At 44.0% G+C, this 25715-nt stretch overlaps 1 protein-coding gene across 5 annotated transcripts in view; it reads right to left on the bottom strand.

The window, feature by feature from the left end:
* MAPKAP1 (MAPK associated protein 1) overlaps window positions 1–25715 on the bottom strand; it is an 85444-nt gene that overhangs the window by 38856 nt on the left and 20873 nt on the right. For all 5 annotated transcript variants that reach the window (XM_087944288.1, XM_087944287.1, XM_087944285.1 and 2 more), the window contains 2 exons: window positions 12103–12275; window positions 8732–8908 (listed from right to left, as the gene is read on the bottom strand). In XM_087944288.1, coding sequence (XP_087800414.1) covers window positions 8732–8908; window positions 12103–12275 — 350 coding nt within the window. The remainder of the gene's footprint in view (window positions 1–8731; window positions 8909–12102; window positions 12276–25715) is intronic.

Here is a 25715-nt window from a genome sequence, read left to right as displayed (position 1 = left end):
CCCAGCTGCCTTCTCCTTCTCACTTTCCAGACATGACGGAAAGAAAATTAGAGTCCCTAAACTTCTCTGTTGCATAAGGCTAGGTTGCTCTGACTGGATGGTGGGGAAGGGAAAGATTTATTACTCCTTGCAGACAGCTGGTCATTGGCATCCTTTTTAGAGAGTCCTTGAGGCCACTTGGAGGTTTGTTCTGTGTCCTCAGGGTCACCTGAGTGGTGCAAATTGGTATGGAATGGCTGAAAGGACTGTGTTGCATCCATCTGCATTTAAAAGACTCTTTGGAAGGAAGGAAAATCCACATATTGGACAGAAAGGACCGCTGGTTTGAAAGGGGGAGGGGGGATACGACATTGGGTATCTCCAGTCTACTACACGGTCCTTTCAGCCCTTCCAAGGAGGCTCCACACCCATTGGCACCAACTCAGGTGACCCTGAGAACACAGGCAAACCTCCAAGTGGCCTCAACGACCCCCTCAAAGGACGCCGATTCTTTCAGAGCAAAGCTTGCACCTTCAAAGCTGCACGAGGGAAGAAAAACAGGATTAGGCAAGATGTATGAGATAGGGACCCAGAAGTAACTTTCAGACGTTCCAAGAGCACCTCTGCTAATCTGCCTCATCTATTTTAGATGGTTATTCCCGGCTTGTTTAGATTGCATTTTGCAATTACTGCTTTTTTGGGGCTTTTAAATCTAAGCTTATCTAAAAACCTCAGTAGATGAACAAGGATAGAAATGACAAATTATTATCATTAGTTACCTCCCTTTCGTAAAAAACCTGCAAGCGGTCTTAGCTATTTCCTTGGTGACAGACTTGTTTAACAATAAGGGAACTCAGGATGGGCTGCCCAGCTCTGGTCGAGCACAAATAGAAAGTGATGTATGTTTCTTCCCAACTTTTCCACCACAGAAGAGGTTCAAATGTCTTTCGAAGCAATGAAGGATGGTATTTGTAGCTTGGGGTTGAAATGAGGGGGCCTCGGCGCTCTCTGAACTTGGTGGCTTTCTTGCAAACGTTTCATTACCCAACTAGGTCACATCAGCAGCATCAGAAGGGAGTGGGGTATGTGGAGAGGAGGAGGAGGAGAAGGAGGAGGAGGAGGAGGAGGAGGAGGAGGAGGAGGAGGAGGAGGAGGAGGAGAAGGAGGAGGAGGAGGAGGAGGAGGAGGAGGACTGTAATAGTCCTTGGTGCTCTCGTAGCTTAGTTGTTTTCTTGCAGACGTTTCATTACCCAACTAGGTCACATCATCAGTACTAGAAGGAAGTGGGGTATGAGGACTGGAGGAGGAGGAGGAGGACTGTATGATCCTTGGTGCTCTCTGAGCTTAGTTTTTTTTTTTGCAGACCTTTCATTATCCAAACTAGCTAGCATCATCGGTGTTAGAACTGATCACTAGCCCTGATGGTGTTACCTAGTTGGGTAATGAAACGTCCGCAAGGAAACAACCCAGCTCAGAGAGCATCAAGAACCCCACAGTCCTCCTCCTCTTGCTACTCCTCTGCCTCCTCTTCTTCCTCCTCCTCCACTCCTCCTCCTTCTCCACTCCCCAAATCCCATTCTCTTCTAACACTGATGATGTTACCTAGCTGGGTCATGAAACGTCTGCTAGAAAACAACCAAGCTCAGAGAGCACCAAGGAACCCTCATCTTTCAAACTATACCTGAAAGAGAATTGTTAGAGAGATTTCATTCAGAAGATAGGTAAGACACCCCTCCACTGAGGGAAGGCATCTTGTAAGGATGCGCATCTTTCAATTTATTTATTTTTTGACACCGAGCAGTGAGGAACTATCGGTTATCAGAGCTAAAAAGGGCCAGGACATGTTAAAGCATCTTTTGCAATCTGGGTCCTTGCAAGAACGGGATTCTCCAGACAAACAATCTTGGGAATGGTCCATAATTCCCCAACGGACGATCTTTAGATGGATAAAGAACCAGCCTTAAGAAAAGACCATCGCTGGCCAGAGATTTTTCTCTCGTCTTCTTGTCCCAAGTGGCTTTTTTTTCCACCAGCAAAACGGAGCCAGAACTGGAAAGTTCTGGCTTGCACCCTTTAACAATTGAGCAACCGAGGAAATAGTGGGATCTCCTCCCGTCTTGTAAGTACAAAGCTGTTATGACAACCAAGGAGCGTTTGGCCCCCTTCGCAAGAAGTTGGCTAAAAGTTTCGTCTTTAAGCTGCCGTTATACAAATTCTCAAAGGGAGGGGGAAAAAAATTCCAGAAGGCGAGGAAGCTTCACTCTCCATACTGTTAAGAAATGGAAAGGACCAGATGTCCAGGAAAGTGTAGAAAAACAAGCATCAACGGAAAACCAAACAATTCTAACCAAGCAAACTCCAACGTGAAAAGATCAAGATAGAAGAGATGTTAGGTAAACTAGGTAACTGATGATGACGTTACCTAGATGGGTAATGAAACGTCTGTAAGAAAGCCACCATGCTCAGAGAGCATCAAGGACCTCAGAGAGCATCAAGGACCTTTCTTCTCTTTGCCAACCCCACTGATGATGTCACCCAATTGGGTAAGGAAATGTCTACAAGGAAAGCCACCATGCTCAGAGAGCCCCAAAGACCCCATACATCCTCATTCTTCTCGGTGCATAGAGATGGAAACCACCGTGTTTCCCCAAAAATAAGACCCTGTCTTATTATTATTATTTTTTGGCCACCAAAAAAGGCACCAGGTCTTATTTTCGGGGGATGTCATCCACTGCAGAAGAAATGGGCTGGCAAAGCAGGTGTCGGGGTGTGCGAGGCCTGGCTACAACTGTCCAAAGGTACGTAGTAGGGCAGCTCCACACACCCCCACATCCCAGCTTAATTTTTACCCATGCACTCTTGAGCGGACAGGAGCTTAATTAGGGCTTATTTTTGGGGGGTAGGGCTTATATTGGGCGAGAACATATAAAAATCAAGCTAGGACTTACTTTCAGGGTAGGTTGCATCTTTTTGGGGGGAAACAGGGTAGTTAAATATTTTGAAGCTTGGAAAGATACTTTGATTAATCGGTCACAGACCAAAACGCAAGTACAACAAAAGAAGAACACGGGAAAATTAATCATGAACAATTGATTAATCTTTGATTAATCTTTTCCCCTCATTTTTTTCCCCTCGTCCCTACTTCCAACCAAGCCTTCCTACCTGGTCCATAGACATATAAGATTCCACAGCTCAACTTATTCCTTCGATAGCAAGGAAACCTACACTGGCCCAATAGGTTCACGCTGAGAAAGGTTTTTGATGATTTATAGACTCGTTAATCTGCTGGGAACTTTCCCTTTGACACAGCACCTTTGCCTGGAGAAAGTTAATGGGACAGGAAACCCCCCTCCCCAATTCCTCTCTTATTTTAATAGACGGCAAAGTTTTTCTGGCTTCGGTTTCAAGCTAAACCTTTTTTCCTTGACATTTAAGACAGCTGCGTGAGGGCAAAGTTGGAGAATGGCAAGAATACTCTAAAGAGATATTATTATTTTTGCTGGTGCTCTCTTGGCCCAACCCCAAAATAAATGTGAAGAAAACGGGTTGCAACGGAGTCCGGGTGAAGAGGGAATCTGTGGTTACCAGAAGGAGGAGGAAGAGGAGGAGGAGGAGGAGGAAGAAGAGGAAGAAGAAGAGGAAGAGGAAGAGGAAGAGGAAGAAGAAGAAGAAGAAGAAGAAGAAGAAGAAGAAGAAGAAGAAGAAGAAGAAGAAGAAGAAGAAGAAGAAGAAGAAGAAGAAGAAGTTGAACAGAAGAACCGAATGGGGGAGTTGAATGAAATTTTGTGGCTCTTTTAAGAGACCTTTCTTCCCTCTTGTCTCCATCCCATCATCCTCAGTTCTAGGATAAACAACCCCCCTACCAACTTCAGAGCAAAACCTGCCTCTCCACTCCACCCCTACCCAAAAGCTGACAAATTAATTGCTCCAATCCCTCCATTACTGAATCATGTCTGAACGTCAGCCATCCTTTACCTCAGACCCTGGAGTCCATCCCAGAACCAATCTTTAAAAGTTTATTTTACTGATCAAAGCAATAATATTATACGTGGTTTTTTTTTTAAAAAAAAGGAAAGCAAAGGGCAGACTAAAGAGCTGGGGGGGGTTTGAGGGAGGGAGAGAGAGAGAGAGAAAGGAAAGAGGGAAGGAAAAAGCTCTGCGTTTGACTATATTTAGTGGAACTATTCAAGTAAGTGAGGATTTGGCAAGGGCTCCCGAGTGGATCGCGCAGCCCAAACTTATAAGCAGTGAGATGATTATTCTGGACTGGGGCCAGGGAGGGCTACAAAATGGGCTATTCGGAGTTGAGGGTTGACAGGCAGAGTTTGGAGAAGGGAGAGGAGGAGGAGGAGGAGGAAAGAATGAGGGAGGAGGAGATCTTCAGGAAAAAAAAAATACTTCAGAACATTTGGGTTCTGTACGAATTCCTGGGGAAAAGGCAGATGACTTATTGTCTCCTGTAGCTGGAATCCTCTCCAAAGGCATCTCTTCACTTGGGACCTTCTCTAGTTGCCAGTGGTGCCGCCTTGACATTTGAAGGAGATGCCCCACTGGGGGAAGAAGGAATCTCCCAAATGTTGGGTGGGCCCTCAATGGTGATGACCGCATTTAGACCGATGATTAGAAATAGAATAGAAAGAGAAATAGGATAGAATAGAACAGAGCAGAATAGAATAGGAATAGAATAGAAATAGAATAGAAATAGGATAGGATAGAACAGAACAGAACAGAATTCTTTATTGCCCTTGTCCTTGGGCACACAAGGAATTTGTTTTGGTGCAAATGCTCTCAAGACACATGAAGAGAAGGTTTATGACTCAGGGTTGGATGGTTGGGGTCCTTGAGCTCGGCTGAAGGTTGGTTTTTTGCAGATGTTTCATGACTCAACTAGGGTACATCATCAGTCTTAGAAGTGAGGGGTGTTTATGGAGATGATGGGGGAAGGAGGAGGAGGAGAAGGGGAAGAAGAAGAAGGGGAAGGAGGAGGGGAAGGAGGAGAGGAAGAGGAAGAGGAAGAGGAAGAGGAAGAGGAAGAGGAAGAGGAAGAGGAAGAAGAAGAAGAAGAAGAAGAAGAAGAAGAAGAAGAAGAAGAAGAAGAAGAAGAAGAAGAAGAAGAAGGAAGACACAAAATAACAGAATGGGTTTTCAGGGAGGAGGAGGAGGAGGAGGAGAAGCAAGATGACTGTGGCATCCTTGGTGCTCTCTGAGCTTGGCCAACCTGCCTCTGACAAGCAAATTCAATGGGGTCTGGGGAAGCCGGATTTGCTTAATGACGCCGTGAATCCCTCAAGAACTGTAACGATTGGCTTAACAACCTCGGTGAAAAAGCATCGTAAGATCAGGAGCAACTCAACTCACTTAGCAAAGGCCTTGCTCAGCCACGGGAAGCCCGCTCCCAAATTGTGGCCGTAAGTGAGGGGGGATTTCCTGTATCACGAGTGCCAATGGAGCCAGGCCATTCAGGATGGTATTTGGGGGAAGAGGCTGAGGGTGTCAACATGGCCACCGTCCCCCTCCCTCCCCTTAAAAAAAACTGGCTTGCCTCCTCACTCTCTTTCCTCCCCATCATTTCACAAAAAAAAAAAAAAACATACCTGGGTGACAAGGTTAAATCAAGCAGAGTAAAATCCCCGGCACTTATCATCCACCGGCGTTCCTGATAAATTGTGTGGTAGGGGGAATAAAGGATTACCGTCTGTATTTTTTCATTACCCTTTTCTTTTGTTACCGAATACATAAATCCATTGTGGCACAATGTAATATGTATCATCGGGCTACACCTGTGGACACTTCAGAGCGGCTGCCATGTCTCTGCCGTCAGGAGTGATGAGTGAAACCCCCCCCTTGCCCCCCCCCACGCTCACCCCCCCCTCCCGTGAATGTTAATGATAGTGATCATTCTCAGGTAACGCGGCTCTCCATCTTCTGTTCCAAGCCTCTGCGCGGAAGCCCGGGTGGCAAGAGGGGAAAGGAAGGGGAGAAGAGGAAGAAAAAGAGAGGCTGAGAGAGAGAAGGACAGGGAGATAGGTAAGTAAGTAGATAGATAGATCAATAGATAGATAAGGCAGGCAGACAAGCAGATGATAGAGAGAGAGAGGAAAGAGAAGGAGAGAGAAGAGACAGGTAGAGAGAAAGAAAGGTAGATGATGGATGGATAGATAGATAGATAAAGGCAGGCAGGCAGGCAGGCAGATAGAGATGATAAAAAGATACAGAATGAGAAAGAGAGAAATGGAGAAAGAGACAGACAGACAGAAAGATGGATGGATAGATGGATGGATGGACAGATAAAGGCAGGCAGGCAGATAGATGTTAAAGGGATAGAGAATGAGAAAGAGAGAAATGGAGAAAGAGACAGACAGACAGAAAGATGGATGGATAGATGGATGGATGGACAGATAAAGGCAGGCAGGCAGATAGATGTTAAAGGGATAGAGAATGAGAAAGAGAAAATGGAGAGAGAAGAGAGAGACAGACAGACAGACAGACAGAAAGATGGATAGATGGATGGATGGATGGATGGATAGATAGATAGATAGATAGATAGATAGATAGATAGATAGATAGATAGATAGATAGATAGATAGATAGATAGATAGATAGACAGACAGACAGACAGACAGACAGACAGACAGACAGACAGACAGATAGATAAGGCAGGCAGGATAGAGATAGAGAAAGTGAGAAAGAGAGAAAGAGAGGAGAGTGAGAGACAGAAAGAAGGATAGATTATAGATAGAGACAATGACAAAGAAAGAGAAGAGAGAGAAAATGAATGAACCCCCCATAAATCCATTAAGGGGGGAGAAGAGAGAGAAATAAATAATTTTTCTTCAGTTGCCCAAGGAGATCCTTGTCTGAGGAAGCTAAGAGATCCTTGTCTGAAGAAGCTAGCAGATCGGCTGACCTCTAGAAGAGGAAAACAATCCAGTGGTGGAGATTTTTTTACGATATCTTCTCTAATAAAATCTTGGTGAACGAACTTAGGAAGAGCTTGTTTTTGGGGGGAGAGCCAATGGAGAGGCGAGGGTACTGTAGATATCCGGCTAAAGCTTGGTATCTCCTCTTGGGAGGAGCCTCTCTCCAGGGCTCCCCTTGGGGAGAAAAATCCCACCTCCTCCCCACAGATGAAATGGGGAGAGGGGGAGAAGTAGACCTGCCCCCCCCCCCCAAGCTCGGGCAAGGAGGCCTTCCTTTTTGAGCCTGGCGGGCCTTTTCAAAAGCCATCGGCTCTGGGGAGACGGATGGCCTCGTTCAAAGCTGGGATGGCCGCCCTCTGTCTTCTCCTTGCATAACTTTGCCAGAGTCCTTGGGACTTGCCAAATCCGGTCACGCCTGCTTAGCTCTCTCGAGTGATGGTGCCAAAAGAGAAAATAAGACACAGATGTATTTCAGCGCTTGGCGATGCCAGACAGAGAGACAGCTAATAGCTTCATTTCCACCCTCCCCTACCAGCTGGGCACAGGTGGGGGTAGGTGGGGGATAATGAGGTGCCTTTTCCTAATCAAACTCAATTATTTAACACTCTCCATAACGGGCAAAGAAGTTCGGCGCTCAGTTCAACCTATTGAAAGGCTCGGAGATGGGCCTCTTTCAACCACCGGCGGCGAGTAGACGCCAACGATGGCGGTGATGCTGGAACGGTGATTTGGGCGCGATCTTCCGAGTGGGCGAAGTCTAGCTGCCTCCTTCACCTCTGCCTGCTAACCCTGTGCTACCATGTTTTGTTTTGTTTTTTAAAAAAAATTCTCTGTACGTTGCTAAGAACCGAAGACGAGGATCTTCTCGGGCGGCAAACAGCCAGGAGTATTTGTAGAGTTCAAAGCAAAGAATTTGCTATTGCTATCCGGAGATAAGAATTCTGCTCAACGAGTGGTCAAAATTAAACCGGTGCCAGGCTCAATGGAATTCACACGGATGGATTTGGGGCTCTGGTGGCAACACAATGATTCCAAACTGATGACATGTTTAACTCTGCCTTCCAGCTTAGCCGGCTCCTCTCCTATGGATCTGATGTAATGTGGTATGCTCTAATATGCCGGATTTTTAGCTTCTGGGATTCTTAGTGGCCACAGGGCTGGAGGTGATGGGTGTGTATCTGCATTACAGGAGCCTCTGTCGCGCAGTGGTTAGAGTGCAGTACTGCAAGCTACTTCTGCTGCAACCAGCTGCCTACAATTTGGCAGATCGAATCCCATCAGGCTCAATGTTGACTCAGCCTTCCATCCTTCCGAAGTGGATAAAATGAGGACCTAAATTGTTGAGGGCCAGAGGCTGACTCTGTAAACCGCTTAGAAAGGGCTGGAAAGCACTATAAAGTGGTATATAAGTCTAAGTGCTATCGCTATTGCTATTGAAACTGTCTTCAGAAACATACTTCCTGGCCCATATCCATGCCTTGCCTTGCCTTTCCTTTCCTCACATAGCTGTCCATCTCACAAACATCTGAACGATGAAGTAAAGTCAGAGAAAAGGAACAGAAAAGAGCTGATTTCACATATAAATTTCCCAGGCTTGTAAGGGGATGATTGCAAGCTAAAACCCCCGACAAAGGCTTGGATGCCAAATACATTGCGTTGCGCAACCACGTTTCTTCAGTACTCTGAGGAGCATCCTTGCATTGGTCTTTCATTATTGTTCCTGCACGACCTTGTGCACAAGAAGAACATAGCATCCTATTCTTATTATATAATCTCAAAATCTTATAGCGGTCAGTTAATCAATCAATCAATACGAGAAGGAAGAGACTTACATTCGGACAAAGAGAGACTGCTTGGCCACCAAGCCTGGCGATGAATACTTCTCGACCAAGGCCAGAGTACTGAAGCCGAACTTGTGAATGGGTTCATTGCAATCCAAGGGTGGGAAATCCGTGTCAACTTCCCCATCGTCTTCGGCAATATGGAGGCAGTAAACACTGACGTTGTCGCTGGAAGGAACCGGGAGAAAGAGAAGTTGGGAGGCCCACGGAAAAAAAGAAAGAAATTCCAAATCCATGTTTATGAATCAATGATTGTGATTCCCCATAGATGTTTACCAAATAGATTATTTTAATCTTCAAGACAAAACAAAACGCTTCGAATATTGGGGAATACAGAAGAGGCGACCGTTGTCAGGTTGGTTAGGTCAGGGGTCTCCAACCTTGGCAACTTTAAGACTTGTGGACTTCAACTCCCAGAATTCCTCAGCCAGCAAAGAGTTGAAGTCCACAAGTCTTCAAAGTTGCCAAGGTTGGAGACCCCTGGTTTAGGTGGCAGAATTTTTAATCCCCTGGTGAACTCGAATTCCCCTTCTCCCTTGTTCAGTTTGACAAGTCCAAGTTGAAGTTTTCTCTGTCTGTCTGACTGATGCGGAAATTAATTAATAGTCAGGCGCATGTTAATTGTTTAATTGGCCGCTTGATCTATATGGATCATTTTTGGAAAGGAGCATTAAGCGAGTTGATTTACAAAGTTTATTGATTGGATGTGACAGTGAATTATTTTGCCGACTCTCTGATTTGCTATTTTCCCCAATTAATTCGCATAACTTGGGTGGGTAACTTAGTTCACCACCAGGCGTGCATATCCCAGATAATTCATCCTTAAGCTGTCATTTATTGTATGTTAGAGAGAGATAATAACAACCCCTCTCAAGTTTCTCTAGCTTGTGGTGTCTCTTCAGTGGACAGGTAACCAGAAAGTGCAGGGTCTTGGAATACAACTACCCCTTGACTAACGACCGTTCGTTTAATGAGTGCTCCAAGTTAAAACGGCATTGGTGACTTTATGGTTTTCACGCGGCCATGGGGTCCTTGGTGTTCTTCACGCTTGGGGGTTTTTCTTGCAGACATTTCATGGCAGACCCTATACCCGTGATGCCAAACCTATGGCACAAGTGCCACAGGTGGCACGCGGAGCCATTTGGCCGGCACGCGAGCCGCAGGCAAGCTTACCTCACTGCACACGCGTGTGCCTCACAGCTGATTTTTGGCCTGTTTGAGGACTTTTTCAGCCTCCCAGGGGCTTGAGGAAAGCCTCTGCAGCCCGAAAAATAGGACCGTTTTGTCACTTCCTGTATTTCCGGAAATACCGGAAGTGACGAAACGGTCCTATTTTTCGGGCTGCAGAGGCTTTCCTCAAGTCACTGTTTTCAGCGCCATTATAACTTTGAATGGTCTCTAAATGAACTGCTGTAAATCAAGGATTACCTGTACAAAACTACAAAAGGCTTCTTTGCTTGCAAAAAGCGGCCCTAAATACCAACCGTTAAGATTAGAAATGGGGGAATCCCTTCTGAAGATCAATGACTGACAGCTGTCATAGAAAGCTAAACCATTCTGCTCACTGTTCACACGAGAATCTTTCCTTCCTTACGGGATTAGGCCTGTAAAGTGGGAAATGCTTTCTTCCAACAAACGCTTCTCTGAACTACTCAGAAAATGAACATACGGTTCGGGAGAACCGGTGCAAACCAGTAGCAGCCCACCTCTGGGTGGGACTCTTGCAAAGATGTAGTTGCTTTGCCGAGAAGTTCTCCAAGCCGATTAAAAGGCAGGCGAAATATAAGCAAGCGGGAATCAGGCAGGCCAGAGAAGAAATCTCGGGGGTCAAGTTCTTCAGATTTGAGCAGCTGAGGAAGGAGACGCACGCTCCTCGCTACGTGGGGATTTAGGGAAAGGAGGCGGCTGTTTCACTCCCACCTGTCAGGAAAAGGGGCTCCAACCCTCAGGGGGTGAAAACGCTACCTGTGTATGTGACACGACGCACGGGGAAGTGATTTGTCTTTTTTAAAAACAAACAAACAAGACACCTCCTCTCTCCCCCCCCCCCACCGCTCCATCCCCCCAAAAAGGGGACCGCATCTCGAAATGATGATTCATTTATACAACACCGGGCTTCAGAGGCTTGTCATTACACAGTACCCGGTAATTTAATTGAAAGAGAAATAGATATAGATGTACGCAGAGCTTGGAAGGAAATATTGATAAATGGGGAAGTGTTGTGGTGAGACTTATCTGGTGTGTGTGTGTGTGTGTGTGTGTGTGTGTATTTTTCTGTTCAATCGTGTCTGATTCTCAGAGACTCAGAGACTCTCTGTGGCAGCTGCCTTACACTCTGGACAAGTCCCTACAGTTTTCTTGGCAAGGTTTTTCAGAAGGAGTATGTCGTTTCTGTCTATCTGTCTGCCTGTCCGTCTTATCTATCTATCTATCTATCTATCTATCTATCTATCTATCTATCATCCATTTATCTATCTTATCTATACACAACGTATTTATCTACCCACTTATCTATCCATAGTCACCCATCATCCATCCCTCCATCCATCCATGCTATCTTATGTATCAACATATCTTTCTATTCATATATCCATCATTATGTCTGTCCGTCCGTCCATCCATCCATCCATCCATCCATCCCATTTCTCTTAGTATCTATCTATCTATCTATCTATCTATCTATCTATCTATCTATCTATCTATCTATCTATCTATCTATCTATCTATCTATCTATCTATCTATCTATCTATCTATCTATCTATCATCTAATTATCTATCTATCTATCTATCTATCTATCTATCTATCTATCTATCTATCTATCTATCTATCTATCTCATCTGTCTATCTATCTATCTATCTATCTATCTATCTATCTATCTATCTATCTATCATCTATCTATCTATCTATCTATCTATCTATCTATCTATCTATCTATCTATCTATCTATCTATCTATCTATCTATCTATCTATCTTACATCTATCTATCTATCTATCTATCTATCTATCTATCTATCTATCTATCTATCTAATTTGTCTATATCTATCTATCTATCTATCTATCTATCTATCTATCCATCCATCCATCCATCTATCAATTTCTATTCATCTATCCATCATGGCTGTCTATCTGTGTCTCCATCTACCCATATTTTCAACTTATCTACCTACATACTTACCTGTCAAAATCAATCTCCTTATGCAAAAAATGTTCCATGGAAAGAGAGAGATAGAGAGAGAGGGAGAGAGGGGAGGGAAGGAGTGAGGGAGTGAGAGAACAAGAGGGGGAGGGAGGGAGAGAAGAGGGAGGGAGGGAAGGAGGGAGAGAGAGAAAGAGAAGATGACCCCTGAAGGGACCTACTTCAACTTGGGTTCCCGTCCTTCGCTCGTGTATTGCCAGCAGATGAGTCCGATCAGGTCCTGCACCTTGGCGTTGGCAATCGTCACCACAGTCATGGGTTGCAACTTGTCCTGGTTGGTGTGGAGTGGGAGGTAGACGTCAATGATTTTTGTTGCGGTTGTGCCAATGTGGCCCTGTTGGAAGAAGAGAGGTCAAGGTAGACCTGAGCGCTTCGCCTTTAGGCAAGAGAGATGCTTCTCACGCCAGGCTGGGTTAATACATCAAAATAAAGCCAATCTTTATTACGTTCCTAAATGAGCAGAGAGGGTAACTTCTGCCCAGTCCTCTACCTTTTTAGACATGGGGGTGAGGGGCTCCAATTTCCAAAATTGCCATCTAAGAATGATGGGGAGTTGAAGCTAAAACATCCAGAGGGGACCAAGTTAGGAAGTAAATTATGCTGTCGGGATTCCGGCCGTTGCCCTAATTCAATCAAAAAACTTCAAAAGATTTATTAGGAGCGAACATGTCGGCACGATCTGTTTTAGAGCTGCCATATGCATCCTATATAGAATTTCCCCATCTTTAGTTTGGAAAGTTGCCTTTAAGAAAAACATACACTCTGAACTTTGATATATATTAAGTGAACCTGGCTTCCCCACGGATTTGGCTTGACAGAAGGTTGCAAAAAAGGAGTCATGGGACTCCATAAGATGTGAGTCAGTTGTCAAAACATCTGAATTTTCGATCAGGTGACTGCAGGGCTGCTTCAACGGTCGTAAGGGTGGAAAAACAGTCATAAGTCACTTTTTTTCCAGGACCGTTATAACTTGGAATGGTCACTAAATGAACCATTGTAAGTTGAGGACTAGCTGCCTTTGTGTTTTTTTTCCTGCTAGCTCTGGAGAAAAGGATGCTGAACGTGGCTGAGAGCATTTGCTATTCTCCAAAATATTTCCAGATAAGGGACATCGGATTTCAGGCCCTCGATGTTTCTTCCAAATCAAGCTTTATTTTCTGATCAAAGCCAGAAAGTTGCTTTATAAGGCAGGGCGAAACAAAGAAAGAAGTGAAAATTTGTAAGACCTAAAACCCAGCATTGGAAACTAATTTTTTTTTTTTTTTGCAGCCAAATGTTGGTACACATCCATGTATTTTATCAGCTCTTCGTCGATTTTTGCTTTTTTTTTTTTTTTTAGCGGGCTGCTGGCAAAACTTCAGATGTTATTTTGTAGTAGTTGTTGGTACTTTTTACTACGAGACTAAAAAAAAAATAGTGCTACTAATTTAATTATTGTCTCGTATATTATGGCATTGGGTTTTCTTTTTTTTCTCCTGGAGGCTGCATCGAGGTGGGTTTTCTTTTCCCCTCGTTCCTTTACTCTTTAATGCTAGCCTTTTTTTAAAAAAAACAACAACCCAATTTTAAACAAAGGAACAAGCTGGCAAATAAAAAGGAATACGAGCTGCTTTTATCTGCTCTGCTGAACATTTGCTGCCGTGGGCTGGAGTGCAGGCGTGCAAGGATTTCCAACGACGCTCGATTCCTAAGCGTTTGGGGTGTCCCGAGGAACAAAAAAAAAAAGAATTTCTCTAAGCAGCCTCTTGATCCCAATACTCTGCTTTTCATTCCGGGAGTGAATCAAGGCGATACAGGGTCAGCGTATTTCTGACGGTGGGAAAGAAATGTTAAAACAGGAGAAATAAATCAAGAATAAAGGGAGTTGTGGGTACTCCATCACCGGAGGGTTTCTAAGGGGAGGCTGGGGAGAAGCTGGTTGCAAACCTTAGAGAGTCTCTTGTTTCAGCAGGGGGGGTGGACTAGAAGATCTCCAAGACCCCTCCCAACTCTAGGTTCCATGTTAGGCTGGTCTAAGGAAGCGAAGGGCTCGGGGTAACGTGGTAGCAGTCTTCTAATAGTTGAGGGGCTGCCACAGAGAAGAGGGGGGTCAACTTATTCTCCAAAGCAGCCTGAAGGCAGGACAATAAGGAATGGATGGAAGATTATCAAGGATGGAAGATCCAACCTAGAACTAAGGAGAACAATTAATTGGTGGAATCGCTTGCCTTCAGAAGTTATGGGCGATCCATTCATGGAGGTTTTTAAGAGGAGACAGGATAGACATTTGCTTGGGATGGTATAGAAGGTCTCCTGCTTGAGCAGGGGGTTGGGCTAGATGACCTCCGAGGTCCCTTCCAACTCTGTTATTCTGTAAGTCTGCTGCTTAGAAGGAGTTTAATCTCCCACCAGTCTCTTCTAAGTCCTACGAAGCTACTACCCCTGTCTTCTGTCTGGGGGTGCCTTGGGGAATACAGTTGAGAGGGAAGGGTGGATTTATGAGTCTTATTTATATCATTCTAATGTTGGGAGGCTGAAATAAAAAAGAAAAAAAAAGAAAAGAAAAAGAATTGGGCCTTCGCTGCTTTATCATCATTAATCTTTTCCCGGGAAGATGAAGAGGATGGGGAGCGAAGTCTGCCTGAATTGCTGATGTGCATAAACCAAATGGATCGCAGGGTGGGCAAAACATTTGTATTTCCTTTTTTATAAACAACACGCACAAACACACAAACGTTCTCTTGAGAATGCAACACAGGCTGGGGGAGGGATGTGTAGATAGTTGCGAAGGGAGGAGTCGAAAGGGGAAGCAGAGCCCCCCACTGCATCAAAATTGCACTGAACAACAGAGTAACAAAGCGGGAAGGGACCTCGGAGGCCATCTAGTCCAACCCCCTGCGTAGGCAGGAAACCCTACGGCTACTTCAGACAAATGGTTATCCAACATCTTTTTAAAAACTTCCGGTGTTGGAGCATTTACAACTTCTGGAGTCAAGTCGTTCCACTGATTAATTGTTCTCACTGTCAGGAAATTCCTCCTTAGTTCTAGGTTGCTTCTCTCCTTGATCAGTTTCCATCTGTTGCTTCTTGTCCTGCCTTCAGGGGTTTTGGAGAATAGCTTGACTCCCTCTTCTTTGGGGCAGCCCCTGAGATATTGGAAGACTGCTATCGTGTCTCCCTTAATCCTTCTTTTCATCAGACTAGACATACCCAGTTCCAGCAACCATTCTTCGTATGTTTTATCCTCCAGTCCCCTCATCATCCTGGTTGCTCTTCTCTGCACTTTTTCTAGAGCCTCAACATCTTTTTGATTTAACTGGATGCAATATGCCAAGTGTGGCCTTACCCAGGAATTCGTCTCCGGGGCCGGTGCCAATTCGATGCTCCACCCCAAAGATTATTTACACAATTCAATCCTTTGGAAGAGAGAGACACCCAAAATAGCCGATAGGTTAAGTTGGCAAATTCCATCCCTCCTTCGTCTCTCTTCATCTCAATTACATCCGGCTGAGAACTCCAAACTGCAGCAAGCCAACCAGATTTTAAAATATGCTTTGTTGTTGTTGTTGTTGTTGTTGTTGTTGTTGTTGTTGTTGTTGTTGTTGTTGCTGTTATTATTAAAACCCAGGGCCACTCACTGATCTTTGGAGTCATACTGGGGCCACGCTCCAAAAAGCCGGCAAAAGCCGGGACAAAGACACAGGAACTCAATCCTCTTTCCGTTTAATTGAATTGAAAGTTTAATGAACATTAAAATGAATTAATCAAATTCCTGCAGGACAACTGCGCCCTGTGCATTTAATAATTTTCTTTTGCCGCGATATTAAAAATGACAGTTCAGAGATAACCACTGAATGGGTCCAAAGCTTTTGAACCTTGGATTTCAAAGTGAGCATTCCAATTTATAATCCAATCCCCCCGTTTTCCATTTGTGGCACCAAAATCCATTTGAAACCTCCCAGTGAAGCCTCGGTTTAATTCTCAGCAGAGAACCAAATATAGCAGATACACTTACTTGCTGGCGGGGGAAAAAATATGATTAATTTGTTAATAAACATGATTTACCACATCTTCCTTTACAATGGAGTTGGGTGACTTAATGTTATAACACTTTAAGATTAGATGGCCTAATGATATATAATGCGAAAGATTTTTAACCGAATCGTTATTTAGTGAGTCATAAAAACCCTCTTAAAAATTAATCTTTCACGCACATCCAGCTTATCCAAAGTTAGCATTTAATTAGATGGCCTTGGCCCAAATGAGCATACTATTTTATTTGCTCAATCAGGATATGCCTCTCTAGTAATTAGAATTAATTCAAGCCATTGACTCACACCTCCTAACAAACAAGATAAAACATTAGGGAAAACAGAAATAAACGGAGGGGAGGGTTTTGGTTTTTTTTTTTCCTCTTTCCCAAATCTTCTCCCAAAAACATAACGTCACATGATTCTTACTTTCACAAGACCCCAAAAATTGTCTCCCATGTTTTTCTCTTTAAAAGGGAGACATACTTCATGCATGCATTTTTTTTTAACAGATAGACAAGAATGTTTGTTAGTTCAGGATCGATATGAGGGATATCCTTGGGGCTGTCTCAGCTCAGTGTTTTTCTTGCACACGCTTCATGACCCAACTAGGTAACATCATCAGTGACAGTGAGTGTGAATTGCTCCCTGTTTACATAGAGTAGCTCTGAGCTTGGTTGTTTTTTTGGCAGACGTTTCATGACCCAACTAGATAATGCCATCAGTGTACAAAAAAACCAAGCACAGAAAACACTAAGGACCTGAGCTTTCATGGTGCAGTTTCATGGTGTAGAAACTCCCACGAGCCATTGATATTGACTCCTAAGAAACCTGAGTGGGACTAAAATAAAAACAGAATGAAATTCTATGCTGGTTTTCAATTACTTTCAAATATGGAGGTCAGCCATTTTTTTCCAAGCAGGAGGTAGATCATACAGACAACTATTTTTATATATTTAACGAAGTGTTGTTTTTTAAACAGCCGCATTTCATCTCTTACCAATTTTAGAGTTTGATTGGAAAGATTTGTTTTTTTTCCCAAAGTAGAAGTCAGAGGGAGAGCCGGCTCTGTTTTCTTGCGAAGCAACAATGACCAACAGACTCCGAAGTTTATAATGCAAAAGATTTAGGTTTATAATGCAAAAGATTTAGGGTGATGGCATTTTGCACAAAGCCACCGTGGGTTTAATCTGGTTTGGCTCGACTAGACTGAGCAGATCAAACAAAATTCAGCTGGATTGCTGTCGTTTTTTCCACCAGACAGGAAAATCCCATTAATGTTCTCACTTAATTTATCTCATTGGGGCTGTCACCCATCATAAAATTTTAACCCAGTAATTTCCTGTGATGCAAAGCATAACAGAGTATGAATATTTAAATGCTGTGTAAATAAAAGCCCCCTCTCCCCCTCCTGTGCGTTTAATTTTGGTATTCTACAGCGGTGCCTTCACGCAGCATCTTCCCTCTGCCTCTCCATGGTATTTTTCAATTACAGCCCAGATGTTCTAAGGTGTCGGCAGACAAAGCGAGTTTTGAGGAATAATTTCCTAGCCAATGGCAATGCAGATTCTGCACTGGCTTCAGGAGCCATTCCCACACTCGTGTTTTCTTCTGAAATTCCTCCTTCCTGCCTCTTTTGCACTTCCACACCCTTCCTCCTAATATCCCCGTTAATGATTATACCACGTAAAGCGAAGAGGGTGCTTGCAGCTCTGGGTTGAATTGTGGGTGCTCTCTGAGCTTGGTGGCTTTCTTTCAGACGTTCCTTTACCCAACTGGGTAACATCATCAATGCTGGAAGGGACTGAGGATATATATTGTATATAAATAGGGAGCAAATCCCACTCCCTTCCAGTACTGACGCTGTTACCTCGCTGGGCAAAGAAACGTCTGCAAGAAAACCACCAAGCTCAGAGAGCTCCAAGGACCCAACAATTTCACCTTGTGCTACCCAACTAGATAATATTATCAGCGCTGGAAGGGAATGAGGATATATTGTATGTAAATAGGGAACAAACCCCACTCCTTTCTAGCCTGATGTTGTTACCTAGTTGGGTAATGAAACATCTCCACGAAAGCCACCAAGTTTAAGGAGCACCAAAGACTCCAAAATTCCACATACCGTTGCAATTAACTTTCCATTATCTCCAACCTAGCAACTTGGCTAGTACCTAGTTGGTACTACTAGCTCGATACCCATGCTTCGCTACGGAACTATGTGGTCGGGCTTAGTTTTTGGGGAGGAAAATAAGGGGGGAAAAATTCAGCCTCTGCTTATCAGCATCCATCGGTATTCATCTGGCTAGCGTCCTGTCAGTGTGTGAGAGTTGAGGGCTGTTTGGAAACTGAAAGAGTATTTGCTGTATGAGCAAGGAGACAGCAAGGAGCCTGGGCGTGGCTTAGCTTAACTGTTCTTTACTGAAGCTGCTTGGTGCTGTGAAACTGCAACTGCAACTCCTCTGCTTGTGTTTGGCATTTGGAAGAGATTTCTTTTCAGGTGGGGAGAGGGAGTAGAACTCCTGAGCATCAGAGCGTGTTAATAATCATAATATAGGAAATACTCTAAATGCTCTGAGGGTCATTTTGAAAAATCCTTTCTTAGTGAGCACCCAAAAGCCAAGAGGAACATATGTGCCAAATTTCTAGGCTTCACGATACTGGAGATTTTGTGATGATGTGTGAGGGGGTCTTTCGCTTTTGTGTGTATATGTATATATATACATATATATATAGAGATAGATAGATAGATAGATAGATAGATAGATAGATAGATAGAGATAGATAGACAGATAAAGATATTTAGATATATATATAGATTGACCGAGAAGAATCACGTTGGAAAATGCTAATTCTAACCCTCAAATAAACCCATGGCAATTGATCGCGAACTGATACTTCATGGAACTCCGGTTTGTCCATGTGCAAATATCTCAGTTTTTATATCTCAAGACTCTGGCCCTACAGGAGGTACGACAGATTAATAATCTAAAAAGAAAACTGATAATGTTTCCTGAAAATAAAATGACGATTGCAGGGGAGATCGGGTTTTTTGTCCTTTGTCTTAGAAAATAACAGCATCCTCTAATATGTATTTTCTCCCCCCGAGAGCGCCTGGCCTTTTCTTTCTCAGGCCTGGATTTTATTTTTTTTATTATCCTTCTGCTCATAAAACAATTCAATCCTTTTCTTCGGCTATTGGGAATGTTGACTTATGAACGTGGTACGATTTTGAGCCATGTATAATTAAGTGAAGGATAATAACATTAGACCAAGCTTAAAATCAATTAAATTGAATAAAACGCAATATGATTCAAGCAGAAGATTAACTAGGCTGTCACATAAAATTGTATTTTTGGAAATTTTTTATTCTAATTAAACATGTTCTAATTAAATGACCGCCGCTTTCTCCTTCTCCCTCCTTCTCCCGCCCACCTCAAGCTCCGTGGTATCTATTTCAAACGGCATGTTCATTAAAATTATATTCTATATCTCATTAGGAATGGCTGCCCTCCTTTTCATTCTCCTTGAGCTAATACTTGGTGTTCAAACCACTATCATGAAGGCTTAATCCTCACCCCGATCCTGGGTTTTTTCCGTGACAACTTTTCGCAATGTCCGACTGGTGATTGGCAGGTGTTGGGGTCCGCCGGCAACAGGTGTGGACAGCTGAGGTCTCGGAGAGCGAGGACTCAGATGAGGGGCCTGCGGGCGATGCAGGGATGGGGCCAGGACCATCAGAGAGTGGGGTGCTGTCTTTGGAGATTGTGGGGGCTGGCAGCAGCGAGGAAGAGGAGCCCGAGGAGCCTGTGCCCAGTGCACATGTGCGCAGGGCTGCTGGAAGGAAAGAGCAGCTGCAGCAGCCCAGGCGACTCGGGAGTAAGGCTTAAGAGATAAAAGCCAGCTGAGAAACAGGAGTTCTTTGCAGGAAGCAAAGACGTTTTTGCACACAAGCCTTGTGGACGTTCAGACTCTCTTAGTTTGTGTTTGTCTTTGTGTTTGAAATATTTCTTGGCAACTTTATCTAGTTGTTCTTGGCAGCCTTGCACCACCGTGGCAAGGCTTGTTCTTATCCGAGACAATTAGTTTGAAACAGCCTTTTAACCGGGAAGGAACGGAATTCATAAAGGATCATTAAAAGGCTTTGCTGTCACCTCTGTTTCGTGTTTGTTTCCTTGGAACCAGGTTTGGGTCAGAACAGTTGTGTAGGCTGCCAAGACCATCAAACAAACTGGATTTCCACACAAGAGACCCCATGGCTGGAGTGCCCCGACCCAAGACGTTAGTTGTTGAAGGGGTGCCAAACACGGACCACCGGATTCACCCCTGAAGAGTCCAACTAGCTATTTCACTGCTCATGTCTGCAAGAATCTTCTCAGGCTGGCAGTTTGTACCTGGGCCAGACTAGATAAGGTTCAATGGCATTCAAGAGAGATCGGATCTTGCTCTTTTTGTGGCTACATACAGATTCCAGACTAATTCCCTGCTTGACTCCTCCCTTCTAGTTCAGCCAGTCTCTCCGACCTTGGAGTTGCGACTGGGCTGCCGAGGCAACCCCCAAATAGGAAGCCTTGGGCAGTGGGTGAGAAATCTAACTTTGACGGACGCGTTGGGGGCACCTTACGCCAAAGAGGGCGGGGCAAAAGGGCAGCTGGAACCAGAGTCCGTGCTTCACTGGATCCCGTTGATAAATGAATCATTACCTTCTGTGCCACTGATCTTTCTAGCGCATTAAAAAGGCCAGAGCATCCAGGAGAAGGATGGATAGGGGGGGAGCTCCCTCGAGCTGTGGCTTATGGGTCTCCATTCTAGCTCGGATTGGCAATGCTTTGAAGGAGGACCGAGGTGCTTTTGCTTCAAAGGCTTGTGATGATGTGGTAACAAAGCTTCTCTCTCTCTCTCTCTCTCTCTCTCTCTCTCTCTCTCTCTCTCTCTCTCTTTCTCTCTCTCCCTCTCTCTCATGCTCTCTCTCTCTTTCTCTCTCTCTTTCTCTCTCTCTTTGTGTGTGTGTGTGCTTCATTTGTTCAGTGAAATCCAGAAGAAGAGAGCGGGCAAGCTTCTGGGTTGGGGCAATTACAGATTCACAGATCCAGCCTAGCAAATCAGTTAAATTAAACGTGTATTTCATCTAAGTGGAAGAGAGTGGGGTCTGCAAATGCTGGTGACTTTAAGTTTTCTCATTTCATCCTCCGATACTCTTAAGTAAATAAAACAACAAGGCCAGGAGGGAAGAAGAGGGAGGAATAGGGGATGGAAGGGGGGAGGTGATTGGAAGGGACGAGTAGAGTGAGAATCAAGTTTTTTTCAACCCACAAAATGGAATCTGTCACTTCCCGGGCTGTGATCTTTTCAGCTCCTGCACCCTAAATGTGCACGGAGATATAATACGCGCGTTCTATTTAGCAATTTAATTATATCTTTGCAGCCGGAGAGTGGCAATGGCTTGCAGTAATAATCAGGTGAAAGCATTCTCACATTAATATGCCGGAATCCGATGTGTTAATTTGATGCAACTTTGCCTTGACAATATGTGATTAATTTGTTCCAGGGTTAGCTTGGCTCCCAGGCTCTGACAGTTGAAAATGGTGGGTTTCTTTTCCCCCTATCACTGGTTGACACCTCTCAGCCCTCCACTTCCTTAAGACCACTGCTAATTTGTAATGAACTGGATTTTCCAGGAGGAGGAGGAGGGAGGGAGGGGGGCGCCTTCATTTTTAATTCTGTCGGTGTCACCTCCTTGAGGAAAATTACAAGTTTCTGTAGGTGTGATTAGTGCCACACTCCGCCTGATAAGAGGTTTGAGGAAACAAAGCTTTTCGAAAAGAGAAGTCGGTATTTAATCTGCAGAAAACAGATTTATTGTCTCTAGACAGATAAATACAATAAGAGCTTCTTCTTCTTCTTCTTCTTCTTCTTCTTCTTCTTCTTCTTCTTCTTCTTCTTCTTCTTCTTCTTCTTCTTCTTCTTCTTCTTCTTCTTCTTCTTCTTCTTCTTCTTCTTCTTCTTCTCCTTCTCCTCCTCCTCCTCCTCCTTCCTCCTCCTCTTCTTCACTCCTCCTCCTCCTTTTTCCAACTTATTATTTAGGAATCCTGTATCTTTCTCTGGCAGCTTGTTTTAAAACAGGTTTGTTTGTTTTTTTGGTGGTGGTGGTGGAACTAGAGTAACTAAATGCTATCTTGCAGTAGGTCGCTCATCCCGAAGAAAATTCATTCCTAAACAAATCCTTGAGCAGCCTGGATTAGATTACCAAACTAGCAGAGTCCAACAGTCGAGAATACCGCATGTTGATTTAGCATTCAAATATTCTGAATATCCCAAAATGATGCTGGCGGGTGAGTTTACTTCCACGGTACAACGAGAGGCACCCGACACTGGCCTTGCCTGGAACACCTTCCCTTGGTTTGAAGGACCTGGCTCTGACATACAAATATATATTTTTTCCTAAGCTCCTGGCACCAAGAGACGTATTACCTTTGATACTAGAAGTAATGTATGGGTCACTACGAGCCACTGACATCCATAGCCTTGTCCTCCACCGACGGACGAATCTCCCTTTCGGAGTTGTCCATGCTGGTCTCCATCAATTCATCGGCTGGTGGCAGGTTCCAGGGTTTAATAGCCCACCAGGTGTCAAGACGGCTCCTTCCTGTTTGTCTGTGCTGAATGCCCCATTATTCCTTGATTTATACAGTCATTTATACACCACCCCTCTTCGGAGATTCAAGGTGGCTAGGCCTCATTATTCAGCTTCACCGGGTGATCTCAGGTTCTGAGCGATGGAAGTTCTCCCCACAGTTTTCCTGGACAGCATATTTTATGTGCATCTCAACCCTGTCTTTCGTTGAACTGACCATTTTTTTTTTGTAAAGTCTCTCTCTCCCCCCCCAAAAAACTCCAAAGTCAGACTTCAGGAGAGGAGCATCTGTCAATTTTAGTCTTCTGCAAACTCAAGTACCAGGTGACAGCAGAAAAACCAAGGACGTGACACTGCTAGACACACCATAAGAAACAGGCCCTAGATGTTGGCTAGGTGACAATAAACATGTCCTATATATGTTGGGTTACACAAGGGAGCGCGGTGGCTCAGGGGCTAAGACGCTGAGCTTGTCGATCAGAAAGGTCGGCCGTTCGGCGGTTCAAATCCCTAGCGTCACATAACGGATTGAGCTCCTATTAACTTGTCCCAGCTTCTACCAACTTAGCAGTTCAAAAGCATGTAAAAAATGCAAGTAGAAAAATAGGGACCACATAACCACGGAGACGTCTTCGGACACCATTGGCTCTCTTCGGCTTTGCAACAGAGATGAGCACTGGCCCCTAGAGCCGGAAACAACTAGCACATGTGTGCAAGGGGAACCTTTACCTTTATAAATGTTGGAAGGGAACAAAAAAAAGGCCAAAGTGCTTCTTGGCCAGTAGCAGAGATTAACACCCAGGTTAAAAGTAGACCAACAACCAAGCAGGAAACCATACCTTAAATCAAGGAACTACCAACTCAGAAAATTGAAAAATAAACCACAGTCTAAACAAGGGACCATCGCCAACATTGCCACTAACCCTGGCAGCCTAAGAGGCTAGTATATTAACAGAGAGCAAACCCCACTCTCTTCTAGCGCTGATGAGGTTATCTAGTTGGGTGATTAAATGTCTGCAAAACAACGCTAACGATGAAATCAGGGCTACTGTATATAAACAGGGAGAAAGTCACACTTACTAGCACTGATATTGTTACCTAATTGGGTCATTAGGTAGGTCGATGGATAGGTAAGTAGGTAGGTAGGTAAATGGGTGGATAGACAGACAGGTGTGTGTGTGTGTGAGAGAGAGAGAGAGAGAGATAGGAGACAGACAGACAGAGTGATGGATAGATGATAGATATATTTTTTTGTCTTTATGTCAGATCCAAGATTAGAATCTTAACCCTCCTTCCTCCTGCCATTTTGAACCAACAGACTTTGGATCAATCTTCTTCCAAATGGAGATAGGACTATTCTGCACTGATGATGCTACCTGGTTTCGGTGATGAAACACAGGGAAGAAACCAACCAAGCTCAGAGGTCCTGTAAGGTGAACAAGGGAGCAATTCACACTCACGAGCACTGATGATGTTACCTAGCTGGCTCATGAAATGCCTGCAAGAAAACCACCGAGTTCAGAGAGCCTCTACTGACTGTTTTCCTTGTTTCTTCCTGGGCTGATCTGGGCTGGTTCTTGCCAATTCTTGCACATAGGTTAATTCTCACATCCTTCAGCTTCTAGGGATATCTATGGATATTGATTAATATCTATTTGGATTTATTGGAACGACATATTCTAAATTAGAACACACACACACAGAGTTAAAATATAATCTGTGAAATTGGTGGGTTAACTTTTGATTCTCCCTGCCGTGGTACCTCTGGCCACCAAACCCACATAAACGTCGAGTCTATTTTCATGGAAGTATCTTCCGCCCACTTCCAGGGTCCCCTTTGAAGGATGACTGACAGCTTAACTTTAAATAGTGAGAGGAAAACAGAACTTAAATCTATATTAATGCTGCGACCTGGAAGATTTAAGGAAGCTCCGTCTTAGGTTGTCAGTATCGTTTATGCTGACAAAGCACCGAAATGTCCCAGAATTCAGAATTGGAAAACGGACCTCTTTTCCCATATTTTTTTTTTCAGGTTAAAAAAGAATAAAAAATAAAATAAGAGAGCAAAAAAAATTCTGCAACTTCTGAAGCTTTCCTGCGGAGATGATAATAATTAATGGGGTGGGCTCCCCCCGACACCTCCCTCTCCCCCCAGCTATTTATTCAAGAAATATGCTGCCAGAAAGAATTAAAAAATAATGAAAAGAGCAGCTAGCAAAACCATTTATTTGTTCAGGTTTCTCCTTACAATAGGGAGATTATGTCTAATGACAATATGATTCCGGGGTGAAAAATGACAGGCTGAGTTTTTTTCTTCCTTTTGAAACCAAAAGAAAAATTAATCTTGCAAGCCGACTTATAAATCATAGGATGTCAGTAAAAGTAACCAACTGTTGTTTTTATTAACAGATGTGCATCTGGATATGGGTATGTGTGTGAGGTACGGGCTGCTTGGTTAACTCTTTGGTGGCATCCTGAGAAAATTAATGTTACAGGAGGACAAATGTTGGGTTGAGGATTCTTTGGACTTGAAGAGCTCTCCGATGAAGTTTATGCCCAGTTATGACTTGGATGATAGAGCAGAATAAAGAGAGTTGGAAGGGATCTTGGGGTCTTCTCGTCCAACTAGACTAGAAGGCAGGAAAACCCTAGACACATGGATGTCCAGTCCCTTCTTGAAAGCCTCCAGTGATGCAGCACCCATAACTTCTGGAGGCAAGCGGTTCCACTGGCTAATTGTTCTCACTGTTAAGAAGTTTCTCCTTAGTTCTAGGTTGCTTCCCCCCTTGATTACCAGAATCAATAGAAGGACAAAAGCTTGGAAGATAGTGCGCCAGATCCTGGACAACAGTTAGTCTGAAGGTCCAGTATTACAGATCCAATAGCATAGACATTACTCCAGCCAAGACACACAACTTGCGAATTAAGTCCCACTTGATTAAAGGCATGGATTTATCGACTTAAGTGCACCACTTGTGTTTGCAAAGGGATGTGAAGTAAGGACTTTAAGGCATAGTTCTAACTGAATGACAGAGTTGGAAGGGACCTTGGAGGTCATCTAATCCAACCCCTCTGCTCAAGCAGGAGACATTATACCATTCAAATGGCTGTCCAGTGGTTCCACCTCATGTTG

Source organism: Notechis scutatus, chromosome 15 (genome assembly GCF_049901735.1).
Source record: "Notechis scutatus isolate UNSWTSFEM ecotype Mainland chromosome 15, rNotScu1.2, whole genome shotgun sequence".
Lineage (NCBI taxonomy): Eukaryota > Metazoa > Chordata > Lepidosauria > Squamata > Elapidae > Notechis > Notechis scutatus.
The sequence above is the reverse complement of the archived record's forward strand: the minus strand, read 5'-3'. Positions and strand labels throughout refer to the sequence as shown.